The following is a 16,508-nucleotide window of genomic DNA, read 5'->3' as shown; positions in this document are numbered from 1 at the left end:
TTGTGAATCAAGACACAACTGAAACGGGGTCATGTGCAGTGTTTCTTCGAGCAGTCCCGCCATTTTGGGAATGTTCTTCCTCCCGTCACTTCTCCCGCCCGGACACGCTTCCGGCCTGCCTGCTCGGTCCAGTCAGCACCGTGGACCCGTGACCTATAACCGACCCAACTGAACGGCGCAGGTTGGCTGGAGGAGGCAGGTGTGCGCGGCGGAGCAGTGAGTTTACTCCGAGCAGCTAAAATGTCGGTCCTGGCTCAGTGAAGCAGCTGTGGACCGATCAGCTAACACATGCGCAGAGCAGAGGCAGCTGTGTGGGTACCGTTAGCTAACCGCTAGCTAGAGAGGCTTTATTTCAGCCCTTTACTGACCCCTTAGTTAATTAAAACACAGCGGTCTCTTCTGACTTTTAGATTTACCAAGGTAATATTTTAATACAATATCTTTACTTTTCATCAGTTAACTTTTGCTTACAGTTTGTTGGAGTGTTGCTTTAACGGAAAATCAGACTTCAAAAGGTTTTGTGTTTTTTAACTGTTCAGCATTTTTTGGAAATGGACCTCCACTTTCTGTCTGAGATGAGAAGATCAACCTTACACCGTGTGTGAAGCAGAGGAGGGAGGCTGCTCAGTTTAGTGTGAAGAAAGAAGCAGAGATTTGTAAAACTCACAGATTAACTCTCGTTCATTAGTTTAATCTGTGAACAAACGCACATGTAGACATTATGTGCTGTAACTGCTCCTTTAGTAAACAGCAGAGGAACATGATGGACACACCGTCACGTCTCTCCTGCTGCTATTATTAACACACTCACGAGAGCTGCAGTCATTAATCCAATAAAGTGAGCGTGAGGGCGCACGGGACTGAATCCCTGCGACTGCACGCAGCCACAGGTGTTTCACATGCTAATCCTCCACCACAGATTAAAGTCACAATGAAGGTTTATTGAGTGAGGGAGGAACAACAGGGATTAACGAGGCTTACTGGGGGGTCTCCTGACTTCGCATGCTGACAGTTTCCCTCCTCAAGGACGATTACTGAAATCCTCCGACTGTCGCTGTGTTTATCTTCAAAATGATAACGATGTGACAAAGTGTTTAGTTGAACATTAATTCAATAAAAGAGGCTCGGACTAAATAGACTTGGTGACCCGGGGCCAGACCATGAACTACTCCGTGTTAACAGTAACACCGCGAGATCAGTGGAGGAAAGTAATGACGAGTACTGTAATGAAGTACAGTTTTGAATACTTGTACTGAAGTATTTCCTTATTCTTCTGACTTTGTACTGTGAAAATTGTACTTTTTTTCTCCGTTACATTTGTCTGGCAGCTTTGGTTATTTTGCAGAATCAGGTCAATATTACAATTATTATCAACATATAAAATATAAGAATTATACAAGTGATGCACAAATGAATGCATCAATAATTATGATACAATATTATAACATTATTCTGAAATGGTCCATTCTGCAAAATGAGTACTTCTATTTTTGGTACTTCAGTTTATTTTGATGCTTTTACTTTCATACTTTACTAAAGTACATTTTTGACTTGTAACAGATTATTTTTACGCTGTGGTATTAACACTGGAGTAACAGCTCTTCCATCGTTAACAGGACGACCGGATGTCACCTGTGAGGTGTTATTGTTTGATGTAATTCACACTGCAGCCTGTAGAGGGCACCAGCAGATAAGACTGTCTCTGTACTGATGTGAGACGACAGATATACATGACAGAGTGTTGATTGGTTGTATTTGGTCTGAGTTTATTATTTCAAGAGAAACTCCAGTATGACCAGTAAACTAACTTTAACAGTTTAGTTTGACGAGTAAAACCCCAAAACTAACAAAAGGAAATAAAAGACAATTCATAAAGAAGAAAAAGTGAATCCGAGGGACGATGGCTCGTCTGTACGACACATTCTGTATACAAAATACACATTTTAATACAAAGTACATCAAATCTGTAGTACTTATACAACACTACAATGTTTTTCAGTCTTAATTATCTAGAAGAAACAGTTTTCTGTAGTATAAAAATACATTTTCACATTGTGTTGTGGCACAAGCAGGATACTAACATGAAGCTGTTCAGTGGTAACGATGACATCACTGACTTTCTTTCACTTTAACAAAAACAAATGTGGTGTTTTTATATGAGGTAGTTCAGCCTGTTCACTGTGAGCCCCAGATACACGACCGAAGTATTGAATTCACAGTGTAAACAGAGCAAGTCTCACTGTTTGATCAACAGTCAGCTGTTTTTTTTCCGAAGCAGAATCAGTGAAAATCCCTTTTAGAGATTCTTCGTGTCCGTCTCTACGATCGGCTTCATCTCTCAAGTTGATTTTATTCGTCATCAAAATCCGCAAAAGCAGGATACCAGTAGCTGTCCTTTCTTTCTGAACTGCCTCTGTGAGAGTTTTCTCTCTTTTGTCGTTGGACTTTGTTGATCCTGGAGATCTGAGCAGCAGCCAGACTGATCATACAGACCTGCAAACACATGAGAGACTGATCACAGCTGATCCGTCTGTCTGTCACTCACCTGATGATTCACTGTTCAGATGTTCACTGCAACTGAAGCCTGTTTATGTTAAACAACATGACAACTTCACTCAAGAATTCATAACTGCTGTTTAATAGATGGGTCCATTTTGGATCTGCTTCATTACTGATAAAACACTTGGGTTCACTCAGCTCCAAATGTAACTGTTGACAGAACTTTTGAAATCTGTACTGATGTTGTTTTTTCCATCTTTACCTCGAGCAGCAGCAGGCCGCCGGTCAGACCGGCGACCAGCAGCAGGTTGTGTTTGGCCCACGAGACGATTTTCTCCAGGCAGCCGATGGTGAAGACGTCCTGACGGGCCGAGCGCTCCTCCAGCTGCTGCATCCCGTAACCACACATGGTGTTCAGCACCGTCTGCAGAGGGAAAATAACACACAGCTTACAAGTGAGAAATGTTTATGACCATTTTCTTTTTGAATGTCTTCTTTTTGTTCCAGGAAATGACAGAAATGGAACTGAACAGCAGAACGTATTTCTGGTTCTGACCTGGTTCTGTAGTTGAACACAGCAGGAGAAGGGAACTCCACAGGCCTCCAGACTGGGGTTGGTGTCCGAACACTTGAAGTAGACGTTGTGGGACCAGTCCTGATAGCTCTCCACTCCACAGCACTGAAACTGCAAACACAACAGACCGTCACTACAGCAGCAACAAGCTGACGAGCCTCTCATCACTCTGCTGCTTCTTCACCTTCTTCTGGATGAAGTCGATGGCGTTCTCCAGGTCCTGGTCCTCCCTGTAGAGGACAACGGCCTTCGTCATCAGCTTCTCCGTCCTCTCCATCACCTGAACCAAAACAGCATCATTCGTACAGAGAAAGTCACCAGGCTGCAGGAAGTGATGTGTCTATATTTATTGTGTCATCAGTGTGATGTCACCATGTCGGTGAAGAGATATCCCACGACTCCAGCAGCGATCTGCAGCAGGAGGACGGCCGTCAGGATCCCCAGAAACTACAGGAACCAAACAGACGACCAACAGTCAGAACTCAGCAGCACCGATCATTCAAACTGCAACATGTCACACTGAACCCTGAAGATATCAGCGCTCAGTGATCAGCTGATCAGCTGATCAGCGATCAATCATACCGTCTTCAGCAGGCAGGTGACGTTACGCAGCGCCCCGAAACAGCCGAGGAACGTGATGAGAAACATCACGGAGCCGACGATGATCAACAGCAGAGCTGGATCCAACGTCAGGGTGTCGACCACATCTACACACACACACACACACACACACACACACACACACACACACAACACATAGTTGAGTTGTAGCCTTCAAACATATCAGCCAGTAAAAGTTGAAACATGTCTGATGAACTTGATTTCAGACTCATCCTCAGGAATGTTATCAGATTGTTATTATAAGCTGACACACACACACACACACACACACACAGGTAGTGTCCTGTGAGTCCATGTGTGTTGATTTTAAACAGATCTGGAGGTTCCTCTGCTTTGAAAACATGTTGATATTCAAGTTGTCTGTTCTGTTAATAACTTTAGATATAATGAACTTGTCCATTCAGATTGAGACAGCATTTAGCACGACGCATTATAGACTGACTGACTTCCAGTGTCTCTGATATCTGCTCCGGTTCTCTACAGTAAATATATCAAACTTTTGAGTTCTTCAGGTTTTCCAGTATCGGACCCTGAGTCCCCTGTTAGCCAGGAGCTGTACTGTGAAAGAAAACCAGAACAATATCAGCTCCACTTCTTCTACTGTTGTCTGTCCTACAGCTGCTGACTTCACTGTTGAAGCATTCGTTGTACTTTTAATGATTTGCATCCGAAACATCCTGCAGGATGAACTTCATGAAGCCTTCGTGTCTGTCAGTGTGGGCTCGGTTTTACATGCAAACTGTGATTTGTAAAATGAATCTTGCTTATTTCACCAATCAAAACATATTTGCAACCTCTGCATGAGTATGTGAGCCTGTAGAGCTCAAAACTCATCTCTGCAGGTGACAAACATCCGTCACACATAACGCCCCCGCCAATTAGGAAATAGCCTTTGTAAAATATCCCACATAAACATTCACATATTGGCTCAGTCGGTTGAGTTTCTGACCAACCTTTCTCTTTGGCGATCTTGGCATAGATCCCCACAGCTGTGAGGACGGCGCTCACAACCTGCAGAGTCACAGAGTCAGACGTGATGTTTCATCAGGAGAAGCAACATGAAGCACAGCGTGCAGGTAAAGCAGACTTTCTCTTTGAGACACCTGCATCCATTCTTTGTGCTAAGCTAGGCTAAACACATCCTGGACTTGAATTGGACACAGAAACTGATGTCAGTCTGAATAATCTAACTCAACAACACTGTGCTAAAACTCAAGACGGTCTGTGTGGGTGTAGACGTGTCTCTACAGGTACAGGTGAGAAGATGAAATACCGAACTTGACATCTCACTGTTGACCTCAGAAACTGCAGTTTGACAAAACATCCCAGTCTCAGTATACAGAACCAATTCAAGAAGAGTCTGAAGAATGGAAACTCATATAAAGTCTCCTTTTAAATGAATTAGTGGAGAAAAATGTGAGTAACTGTTGCCATAAACGTTACTTTCTAAATGATGGAAGCTCGATTCTGCCAGAAAAAAGAAAAGCTTAAAGTCGTGGATGATAAAGTCAATTTGATCAGATAATGTTTTTTAAAATAACCTTTTATAATAATTATTTGTTTTTATTTGTTACATTTGTATCGATAAAAACGAAAAAAGGAACAGAGTCGATATCAGGATGAAGTGAATGAGGTGTTTCTCAGACTGGCTTTGAGATCAACAGAGGAAAATAAACATTCAAGAGTTTGCTGATTTTATCTGCTGAGGATCTGGGATCCTTTTTTCATTAGTTGCTTCTCCGATCACTGTTAATGATCGATCCGTGTTTTAGGTGGGGGTGTAAACTTTGTTTGGTTCTGAAGGGCGGCCTGCCAGAAAACGTTACACAGCTGCTGCATTAGATAGAAACAAGCTTTAAATCACACACCGTTAAAATTGTTGCCACATTTGGATGTAAATTTGACTCCATTAAAAATACGTGTTCAGATTTTATTACACTGAGAAACTAAGCATGAAAAGTACCAGTGTCCACATGGAAATATAGATGTCGGGTAGTGACATAAATTAAAACATGATATCTGTTAATATAAGTCTTTGTTCGTAGTTCTTTGTTACTTTTTAACTCATAAATGAAAAGTTAAAGTTAAAGTTTGTCACAGAGCAGCTTGTTGCTGTCAGACCGTCGTGTCCCTGTGAGGTTCAGTACCTGTGCTGTTGAAATCACTGGCAGCAGAACCACATTGTGCAACAAGTTTAAGAATGTGAACTAATGATTCTGTGAAAGTGTCATTTGATCGTCAGATGACCCGACTCACCCAGAAGAAGTAGCAGAAGATGAATAAAGTGTACTTGATGGTTCGGTATCCTCTCATCTCCTCTCAGCAGATCTGTCCTTCTGTCAGACTGCAGTTGAAGTCTGGAGGTTTGTTATCTGCTCACATGACGGCAGGAGAAGACGTGTGTCGGCCTGCAGGACGCATTCCTCCTTCTGCTGCTGCATGTTGAGGAGGTCGCTGTCAGACCTCATCACATCTGCTGCTCCAACAACTGAACCTCACTTTTAATCACCGTCAGTCCTGTCCTGTCAGACACACTTTATTATTCTGATTTAAACAAAACATTTTCAATATTTACTTTTATGAATGTACATTTTTATTTTTTCATCTAATTTTAGTTTCCATATTTGCTGATCAGGTAATGAGAGAATGATCAGAAGGGTTCATCCTCTGAGGATCAGGAACGTTATCAGGAGACTTCATGTAAATCTGGTCCTCACCTGAAAATCAACAGTTTGAACTTTTCATTTATTCACATTTTCAGGACATTTTTTCCTCCTCCTCCTCCTCCTCTTCCTCCTCCTCCTCCTCCTCCTCCTCCTCCTCCTCCTCCTCCTCCTCCTCCTCTTCCTCCTCCTCCCCCCCCCTCCCATAAAGCAGATTGTTGTCGGTCAGAGGATTACACTCTGCTGTGTTTCCCTCTCTGCTGCAGGTCATCTTCCTCTGTCTCCTCTGTTGTTTGAGGACCTGATTGAGGACCATGGGCCTGCTGGACATCTTCTCGTCCATCAGAGACCGAGTCGACAAGTTCCTGAATGAGAAGAATGTGGTGACGGACTTTCTGGGGAAGATGGAGGAGAAGACGGGCATCAGGAAGAAGATCATTGCAGTGGGTATGTGAGCTGCTGGTGGCTCTGCTCGTTCATGTAAAGGCTCTGGATGATTCTGCCGTCACTCTTTACATTTAGCTCAGTTTTACCTTCCTGCTGCATGTTAGTGGAGAAGTGAAGAGGATTCAGTTAATCCTCCTGTGAACAGCCACACACAGCAGCTGCTGTCTGCAAACACCAACCTGTGACCTGTTTCTGGGTCAGCGTTTGTGCTGCAGTGAATTTTCTCTGTTTTGTTCAAATGAATGAATGAATCAAATCATTAATCAGTCAGCAGGCAGATGATGTCATCATACAGGCTCTGATGAGCTCATTGTACATTACATGATGTCATCAGGTGACTCAAACATGAAATGATTATCTGTAACTTCTGCATGTGGAAGCAGCTTTTTGATCACAACTACTACATACGGTGATAATATTTATACCTGATCAATCAACCATCTGGACGAGTTCAGATTAAGCTGCTCAGTCAGCTGACACCAGCTGGTTTATCTATAGACAGGCACGTTTATTTATACAGCAGCATTGACACACGAGGCCACGCTGAGAGCTTCACAGAGACGCAGAAACATACTGAAAATAACATATCAAGTCTTTAAAATCACATTTAAAAAACAAGAGATCAGGAACTTTATTCACTGATGAAACTGGACCATTTAATGGAGACAATGTTTTCAGTTATCCCTCTAACGTCTTCACTGACCTACAGAGTTTCCTGATGACTTACTTGTTGCTAAAGTAACCGCTAACAGCAGCTAACTGTACCGGGCTCCGAGTTGAACAAGGCCAATGTCGAGACCGAACACAAACTCTGAGACCAGCCAGTGAGTTTGACGACAGGGAATCCAGTAGTGAGGTGGTTTATGAAGTTTAGCTGCTGTTGGACAGTTATGTCTGGTCATTTAGCTGTGCAGCTAACGTTAGCGGTTAGCTGTGTAGAAAACCACCATGGTGCTGAATTCATTGTCGTCAAAGAGATCACAGTTATAACAAAAACTAAGGTAGTTATTTAAAACAAAAATCCACTTTGTGTTTCTGAAGCCTTCAACTCATCTGGTGACTTTGCTCAGTGGATCATTCGTGTTCGTGTTCGTGTTTAAAGAAGAATCTGAAAATGTAAATGATCCAAAGATCTGATGATCCGATAAGACAAACACAAACGCTCACTGACTACAGCTGATGAAATAAGAGGCCTGCTGCAAGCGTTGATCCTTTATTTCATGTGGACAGATTAGTGGAGGGGGGCAGTGACGGGACACCGTTGCTGTGGTGACGCTCTGAATCAAACCTGAACAAACTATAAATACTGAGCTGATGTTGAATCAGAGTGTTGTATGTGTGTGTGATCCTGCAGAGGACATGCAGTGAACAGTGAACAGCGTCCATTCATACGAGGCTGACGCTCATACAGTGGATCAGTAACACGCTGCTGTGATGTCACTGTAGTGCCTGGTGCACAGTGTCCCCCACTCTGTCCACTTAAAGCAGATTATCACGGAGACAGCAGAGACAGCAGAGCGGCCTCCATGTGTGAACCGCAGCGTAAGCTGATCAGAGGTAGGACACTTTTTACACGACTTCCTGTCTGCGTGCTGCGTTCAGTGACCGCTGCAGGTGTGTGTGAACGGCTGCAGGAGGATCAACTCATATTGATCTGCTGTATTAAAGGAAACACTCGTGTGTGTGTGTGTGTGTGTGTGTGTGTGTGTGTGTGTGTGTGTGTGTGTGTTTCTGTTCAGACCTTCCACATACGATCACAGCTTCAGATGAGCCGAGCTGTAGTGAGCTGCTCAGTTTAGATTTGGGCTGAAGTTCTGACAGATCAGTTGTTTGATTAATCACCTGATCGACGTGTTGGACGATTGTTTGGATTTCTTGCAGGTCAGAAACTTTTGTTCGTCTGTCTGCAGTTTGATCAGATCCCCAGTCTGATTTCCCAACATGGCTGCTGTCAGAACATCTGTTAATAACTGTAGTGAGCTTGTGTTAATATTACTGGTGAAGTGTTTGATGTTTGTCGAACTTCTCTGCAGGACAGACTGATCAGACTTTTCTTATTTTACGTTCACAGTAAAATCTCATTTATTTTTCCTCTTTTTGTCCCTTTGAGGACGGAGTCGTCGTGTTTAAATGAACTTTATTGGAATTGACACTGTATGAAACCCGACTGAGGCTTCAGTGTTTCTGTTGTCGGTCAGTTAACGGTGGAAATATGCTGTTTCAAAGATAAGGGGAGAAAAAAACTATGAATACAAGACAAAGTTTCTGGCTTGTAACAAGTTAAAATGGTCCAAAAACAAGTCCGAAATAAACTCAGTGAAATGTTACTTTAGGTGATTGTGTCTTTATATTATTATGAGAAAAGTTTGTAATTAGTAAATCTGGTGTTCAGTTGAACCCAGATTGATGCATTTAAATCTAAAAAGTCTAGTTTTCTCTTGATGACCTGAAGGAGGAAAGTATTTAATAAAAAGTGTCTGTGAAGGATTAAACTTTACAACACAGAGATTCAGCTCAGTGTCTGTTAAACATCAGTGATCCTGATAATAATTTGTGAAGCTGTTTTTAATAGTTTACTGATCAGATCTGAGCGTGTTCATGAGAAACAGTGAAAGACCTGCAGTAAAACATGACAATCAGGAGGTGAAATGTAAAGAATATAATAACTAGACCAGAAGAAGAATCTGTCGAAACACTTTAAATAATGTACCAATATTAAAAGTTTGAAATAAAAGTGTGAATTATTATAATTATGTCTTTAGTGTTTGAATTTGATATTTATAGTTTATTAGGAGAAAATTAACTGTAGATTATTTTTCTGAAGAGTTCCGTTCTTATTTCCAGTCATCTCCAGAGTGACGGTGCCGGGTCATTGTTCTGATGGTCCGTTTTATTTGAAACTGCAATGAAAAAAAGCCCAGTGAGACTAAAGACTCATCTGACGAGCGTTCATTTTGAAAACACACACAGGATTTCCAGCAGCCTTCTGTGTCGGGCTCACACGCTGTCCCACCAACACACAAACGTAACAAACGTACTTATTTTAACACAAACAGCGACTGTTTATTATTAATACCTTGAAGACAAAGGTCAGCTGACCTCGTCCTCTCCTGCTCGTCCAGATTCATTAAATATTACCAGTAAAAACATCTTTGGAACAAAAGCCTTCAGAAAAATGAACTTTGGCTGTCGGACATTTCAGACACTTCTCAGACTGTCTTCAGAACGGGCTTTGTATTGTTCTGAGCTGCAGCGATGGAATAAAAGAATAAAAGTCAGGAATCAAATAAACTTTCAATCCAGGAGTGAAAATTGTAGATTTCTCCGCTGAGCATCACAACCTTTTACAACCTGGAGGTCTTTCTGTGTATATTTGTGTGGTGACGTGACGTCTGGTCTCAACATCGTTCATCCGTATGTAAGCTGTGTATTTAAACACACCTGCATCAGTCTGTCTCCCGTGTGTCTCGTCCAGGTGCCGTCTCACTGACTGGACTCTACCTGGTGTATGGATATGGTGCCTCCCTCGTCTGCAACCTGATCGGTTTCGTCTATCCAGCCTATTACTCGTGAGTATATTTCAATAAGACTGCTTGTTGTGTTTCCTTCACTCGCAGATGGACACAAGTTATGTCCAACACTGTGACGGACACGAACCGACCTGGACCTCTCCTGAGACACTGAGCTGAACTTTAGTAAAGAAGTCACCTACCAGTCTTACATCAACATGTTCCTCAGACGACTGTTAAAACTGTGAAATAGCTTCAGGAACAGGAACATGATGCACAGAACAAACTGTCCGCCTGCATGACCGGGTTCTCTGGTCCGACAGAACTTCTTCTCCAATACAAAAATGTAACATTATGACTCTGACCTGACACTTTATTGGGCTCAGTGGATGGACGACAGTGTTCCTGAGGCTCCGTGTTGTAGTTTGTCTTCGTAGACTCTGGTCACATTCTGGTTGGTTTTATGTGAATGTGTTGTGGTGCTGAGCTGGAAGCTCAAAAACTGTACCAACATGTCTCAGCTGCATTTGTACGATAGTTCTGCTGGTGTTTAACAGATACATGACGTTCTCAGTGATTTGCAGCTCAGCTGACACCTGCTGACAGGTTGTTTCTACTCTTACCTGCAGAGTCAAAGCCATTGAAAGTGCGAGCAAAGAAGACGACACAAAATGGCTGACGTACTGGGTGGTGTACGGTGTCTTCAGTCTGGGCGAGTTCTTCTCAGATATTTTCCTCTACTGGTTCCCGTTCTACTACGCTTTTAAGGTGAGAAAACAAGTTGATCACTAAACGACCTAGAATGTATATCAGCTAATTAAAGATTTAGACGCATTCAAGCAAGTGAGAAACTGTTTGAAATGTTTTGAATACGGCGGCTCATTTTTAAATAAAATGCTACATTTCTAATGCACACTGAAAGAAAATGAAACTGTCAGGGACGATATAAAAACAAGGGCAGCATTTTTAACGAGAAGCTTTTCTGACACCTCCTGCTTAAAACCCAGAAGGACAGAAGGACCGAGAGGCCCGGCTCTCACAGTCTGAATTCATACTGAGAATGAAGATCAAGCGAGCTTCCTGCGTTACCATTTGACAGGTGTGCCGCTCCAGTCAAACTTCCCAGCTGCCACTGTCCCCGGAGCAGCATTAGTTAGCATAATGTTAGCTCAGCAGCCAGAGTGGAAACTGAGAAAATACCAGATAACCTTATATATCTTTAGATATCTTTAGCTGTCGAACTTAACAACAACTTGTCATATTACCATGAGTGTAAAGCTCCACAGCGGTCATCACTCATTCTGGAACCAGCCACGACCACTGAGGATCAAGATGTACCTGAAGTACGATAGTACTTGTGTAGTCATCCGTGTCTTTCTGTCCTCTGTGGTCCAGTGTCTCTTCCTGTTGTGGTGCATGGCTCCAATATCGTGGAACGGCTCCCAGATCATCTACGACAAAGTAGTCCGGCCCATCTTCCTCCGACACGAGGCCATGGTGGACAACATGGTGAGCAACCTCGGCGGGAAGGCCATGGACGCTGCCGAGAACCTCACCAGAGAAGGTCCAGACCCGTTCAGCTCCAGTCCAGAGTGGTTACACACCAGTATAAAGCAGTGTTTGACTGATTGTTCCTTCTTTCCCTCTCTCCAGTCCTGACCACTCTGATGAAGAATAAAGTTCTGGTGACTCCGGGACCGTCGGGCTCTCAGTCTGAACCTAAAAGTTTACCGAGTTCATCGGGAGAAACGTCAGCAGCTAAAGTAGCTCCGTCAGAGCCGAGCGAAGATCGACCAGTACGAAAACTACAGTTCTCTCATTAGTCTTTATGCTAAGCTAAGCTAACCATGTCCTGACAGCACACCAGCTCGTCACTAACCCTGCATGCTGACACGTCAATCCCTCTGTGCTCATAGAAGTAGAGCCTCAGGTAGCCGCGCAGCACCCGCTTTGTGTTGAGTCTGTTCTCAGCTGCAGTTTCTGATTCTTAATGTGATTTGTGGATTTATCCTGACAAAGACGTTGGCTGATTTTTCTGTCCAGTTAATGTAACATATCCTAAAAACTGATTGTCAGATTGTCATCACATTTCTTCAGTGTTTGTGACCGAAGCACAAACTTTTCATTTTGGCAAAGTTCATCCAACGCAAAAGATTCACTTCAGACTTACAGATGCACTGATCATTGACTTGTGTTGTTCTGTTCAGCACTTTGATCGTGTGGCTCTGTGACTGCAGCTGCTGGATGTTAGCTGAGCGTCACACTGGGTTCATTGTTAAATCTGTAAACATCTTCAGCGTCTCGATGGGAGACATGCAGCTTTACACAAGATAAAAGATGAGCTGGTTCTTCAGGTTAGGGATGAGGACTCTGCTAACCAAGCTGTCCTGTTACTTGTTCCAGCCTTTCCTGGGTTAACCAGTGTGGTAAGTCAACTGGTTTGGTGTCAGTAGAATATTTTCCAGACTGTGACTGTGGTGTTAACAGAGTTAGTTTGAACCTCGGTGACCCCTGTAGATCATCAGTGCTGTAATGGTTTAAAGGTAAAGCAGCTTGTTGTTGGTGTTGCTGGGCTGCAGCAGATGGAGCTGACAGGATCCTCATGAAGACGTGGAGAGAACAGACCGCAACGCTTCAGACGCCCTCCTCTCCAAACCTGCAGCTCTGAAGTAGACTAGAAGCATCATACTGACAGAGATCAGCCGCCCGACCACAAATTAACACAAAGCTGCTCACTTTTAAAATGTCACAAAGAACAACAGCAACAACACAAAAACTGCTGATTCAAACACGGAGTCAAAGCAGCTGTGAGCAGAATCATTAACTCAGCTGCCGGGTTTGATACAACAATGATCCCTTTAAAACAAATACACAGCAGCCCTCATTAGTTTGGCTAATGTTAGCTCGTTAATTTAGTCAAAGCGTTGCCAAACTACAAAATCAAATCAATGAAGGTTTAATGTTTTAAAAGTTATCCAGTGGATTCGCTGAGTTTGGACTGTTGGTCGTTAGCCGACTGTTTTCATCATCCTCATTCCTCCTGTCCTCCTGCTAGTTAGCATACTGATCAACAGCTAATGCTAGCAGGGTGCAAACTGAATTTTTCAGTTGTAATTCTCAGGAGCATCACATGAATATATTAAGGTTTTGCCACGATAATCTCTTGAAACCTGTTGGGGAAAAACAAAGTGTGTTTTGTAAGGCTCATTTCTTTAGTGTTTGTTTTTGTAATACTCATTTTGACCACAGGAGGCTGAAGTTCACTAGTTTTAACTTCAGTTATGTAACATTACTGTCGTGTCTGTGTTCGAGAGGAATGTGTTATAATTAGTTTTAATCTGCCGTCAGTGTCACGATCAGATCAACAGGAACATTTAATGTAACGTTCCGATATGAGTCTTTTCATGTTCGTCATAGTTTAAAGTTATAATGTTTATGTCCGTTGCAGCAGTTAAGAGTTCAGCACTTTAGTGTTTTCTTACGTTTTATGTTCAGTGTCATTATGACACAAACGGTAGTTACCAGCAGGGGGCGCTACAGCTGTTGAGCTGCGTTACAGAAAGCTGCCTTCGTCCTCTCAGTCATCAATCATACTGATTTTATTGATCTGAGGACAGTTTGTGTCCCTGCAGCTTTCATTCAAACACTCACCTCTCCAGGTGAGCCTTAAAAAACTTTTCTCTCGGCATCACACATGAAAATTGTTGTTTTCCTCCTTGAATTTAATCTTTCACTTTTTTCACACATGAAAAAAAACTCCCCCAAATCTTTTCCCCCTTGTGTTTTCACAGATTTTATTTTATTTTTTCAGAAAAATAAAGGAACTTTTGTCAGATTATTCTGGCAAAACTTTTTTTCCAACAGTTCTCAAGTCATAAACATGTGGGAGTGGGCACTGCAGCCTCTTGTGGTCAAAATGAGTATTACAAAAACAAACAAAATGTTTTTCTCCTGCCAAAACCCTTTTTTCCGACTTGGTTTCAAACATGAAATAAAAACAAAGAAAACATGTAAAAAAAAATCTTCTGAAATATACACTGACCAAACAAAACATGACAAATGACATTTGACACACGACTGTTTTTTTTTGTTGATGATTTGTTTCCCACTCGACATGAAAAGAAAACAAAGAAAACAAGTTTTCACAGAGAAAAAGATAATAAAGGAACTTAAAAGATAATCGTGGCACCAGTTCTCAAGTCATAAACACATCAGAGGAACACGGAGGAGCGCTGCAGCCTCTTGTGGTCAAAATGAGTATTACAAAAACAAAAACTAAAAATATTAGCCTGACAAAAAATGTCTTTTTCCTGCCAGACTTTTGTTTCTGACTTGGTTTCAAACATGAAAAAAAAATTCTCCTGAACAAAATATCTTTGCACTCAGTTTCACACATGAGGGAAAAACCTACTAAATTTTTTTTTCAAACATGAAAAAAAAACTAAAAAAATCTCCTGAAATATACACAAAATATGAGCCCCGCAAAAAAAATGTTTCTCCTGCCAAAACATTTTTTCCGACTCGTTTTCAAGTGTGAAAAAAAAACTATGTTTTCACTGATGATAAGAATAATTAAAGAACAGGATGAAACTGTTCTCAAGAAGCGAAAATAAATTAGATCAGACATGAAAATGGATCACCAGAAATAAAAATGTGCTCATTGGCTCCTCTGGGCTTCTGTAGTTGTAGTAGCTGTAGATGTTTTCTTTAATATGAATTCTTTACTGGTTTTAATTGTTGTGTCTGTTGATTATGTCTGAACGTCAGGACGAGGTCAGTGTAGACTGACGGTAAGTGATCCTGATCAAATAAAACAGAAGATAAAACATCACGTTTGTTTTCTCATGAATGTATAAAAGACTGTAATCAATCAGGATCAATAATTATTATAAAAAATCTTTATAATGACTGAAACACAAAGCCAATGTCAAAATGCTTTTTGTTTTTCACATTAAACTTAAAAGTATTTAGAATTATATTGTGAAGAGAAACAGAAAACATTTGTGTTGATCATTTACATATATATGCTGATTATAGGTGAAAATCTCAAATCTGTTTAAAAAAGTAAACTAATTCTTAGTTTTGTGTGTTTACCTGCAGATACATTTGTCTGTTCTTTAGGTTACACTAATAATGTATTGTGTTCATTAATTACTTGTATATTGCCTCCAGTTAATGGACTTTCCAACAGACTTCAGAAGAAATGATGATGAAATTACAGGAAATGACAAAATAATTGATTATCTTGTTTCCTGCCCTGTTTTTTCAGTCCTTCAGATAGCAGCAGAGGAAGAGGAGGGGCCTCTGAGAGGAAGAGGAGGGGCCTCCGTGCGGAAGAGGAGGGGCCTCTGAGAGGAAGAGGAGCAGACAGCGAAGGGTTTCCTCTTCCTCCTCACAGATCCATCGACGACACGACCTCCTGTCAGAGACTGATTTCCTTTTTCTATCAGATGCTCAGATATTTATGCACCGGTCTGGAACCGTTCGGTCCAAAACTGCAGACAGACAAACAGAATCTACGACAGTGTTTGTTGTTGTTTTTATTTTATTTATTTATATTTATTAATGATATTTTTGATGTGAAGCACCTGAAACTGGCTCAAAACTCACCAGCTCACCTTCAGCAGGCTGCAGATTCTCCACCAACACTTCCACACCTGCCAACCTGCGCCACCTGCAGGACAGTCACAGCAGTACAGGTGTACACGTGTCGCCTCCTGCAGGCAGCTGCTGAGAACTGCAGGCACTGAGTTTTCTTTCTTTTACTGTTTATTTGTGTGTTTTTAGGTTTTATATTTAAAGCTGTTGCAGCTGTCGTCGCCTGCTGGAGGTGGAAAAAGTTTTGTTTATTTATTTATTTATTGGAGACGTTTCACTCTGTCAACATCTGCAGCAGCTGGTTTTGGGTCCTGACACTGTCCTCTTTGTTTTTTCATCACATGTTGTTTTTATTGATGTAAGATATTTTGTTTTGTTTGTAAACATAAATGATATCATGAACTTGATATGACAATGACATTATGATAAGAAATAAAAACTACTAATCAGAATAAAACTAAATGTTTGACTGCTCTGTTGTAAGGTTTGTGCTAGAATTTGCTCCTGAGGCTGAAGGGAGGGTCTGAAGCTTTGCAGCTATTTTATAAGTTCAGTAGACAAAAAAGTGTCGTCATCACAGAGCTGCTGAGAGGGAGT

The 16,508-nt window shown here is 41.7% G+C and overlaps 2 protein-coding genes across 10 annotated transcripts; one reads left to right on the top strand and one right to left on the bottom strand.

Moving 5' to 3' along the window:
- The first annotated feature begins 101 nt into the window (after positions 1 to 101).
- Positions 102 to 16,373, top strand: reep6 (receptor accessory protein 6). Of its 9 annotated transcripts, XM_073476151.1 has the most exons (9): positions 2,352 to 2,954; positions 4,674 to 6,204; positions 6,330 to 6,394; positions 6,624 to 6,804; positions 10,280 to 10,373; positions 10,943 to 11,081; positions 11,709 to 11,877; positions 11,967 to 12,109; positions 15,583 to 16,373. In XM_073476151.1, exons 4-9 carry the CDS (start codon positions 6,672 to 6,674, stop codon positions 15,592 to 15,594), a joined length of 690 nt encoding a protein of 229 aa, XP_073332252.1. In that variant the 5' UTR covers positions 2,352 to 2,954; positions 4,674 to 6,204; positions 6,330 to 6,394; positions 6,624 to 6,671; the 3' UTR covers positions 15,595 to 16,373. The 9 variants fall into 9 exon arrangements, with proteins under 9 accessions (XP_073332245.1, XP_073332247.1, XP_073332252.1 ...); XM_073476144.1 differs by adding an exon at positions 102 to 216 and having other exon boundaries at positions 2,771 to 2,954; positions 4,674 to 6,804; XM_073476146.1 differs by adding an exon at positions 403 to 420 and having other exon boundaries at positions 2,771 to 2,954; positions 4,674 to 6,804.
- LOC141004576 (tetraspanin-33) lies at positions 2,350 to 6,007 on the bottom strand. The gene is made up of 8 exons (XM_073476154.1): positions 5,951 to 6,007; positions 4,648 to 4,705; positions 3,656 to 3,780; positions 3,446 to 3,520; positions 3,258 to 3,353; positions 3,056 to 3,184; positions 2,762 to 2,923; positions 2,350 to 2,493 (listed from the first exon to the last, which is right to left on the bottom strand). Exons 1-8 carry the CDS (start codon positions 6,005 to 6,007, stop codon positions 2,350 to 2,352), a joined length of 846 nt encoding a protein of 281 aa, XP_073332255.1.
- Positions 16,374 to 16,508: the final 135 nt, after the last annotated feature.

This window comes from Pagrus major, chromosome 11 (assembly GCF_040436345.1).
Source record: "Pagrus major chromosome 11, Pma_NU_1.0".
Classification (NCBI taxonomy): Eukaryota; Metazoa; Chordata; class Actinopteri; order Spariformes; family Sparidae; genus Pagrus; species Pagrus major.
This window is presented reverse-complemented; position numbering and strand designations above follow the sequence as displayed.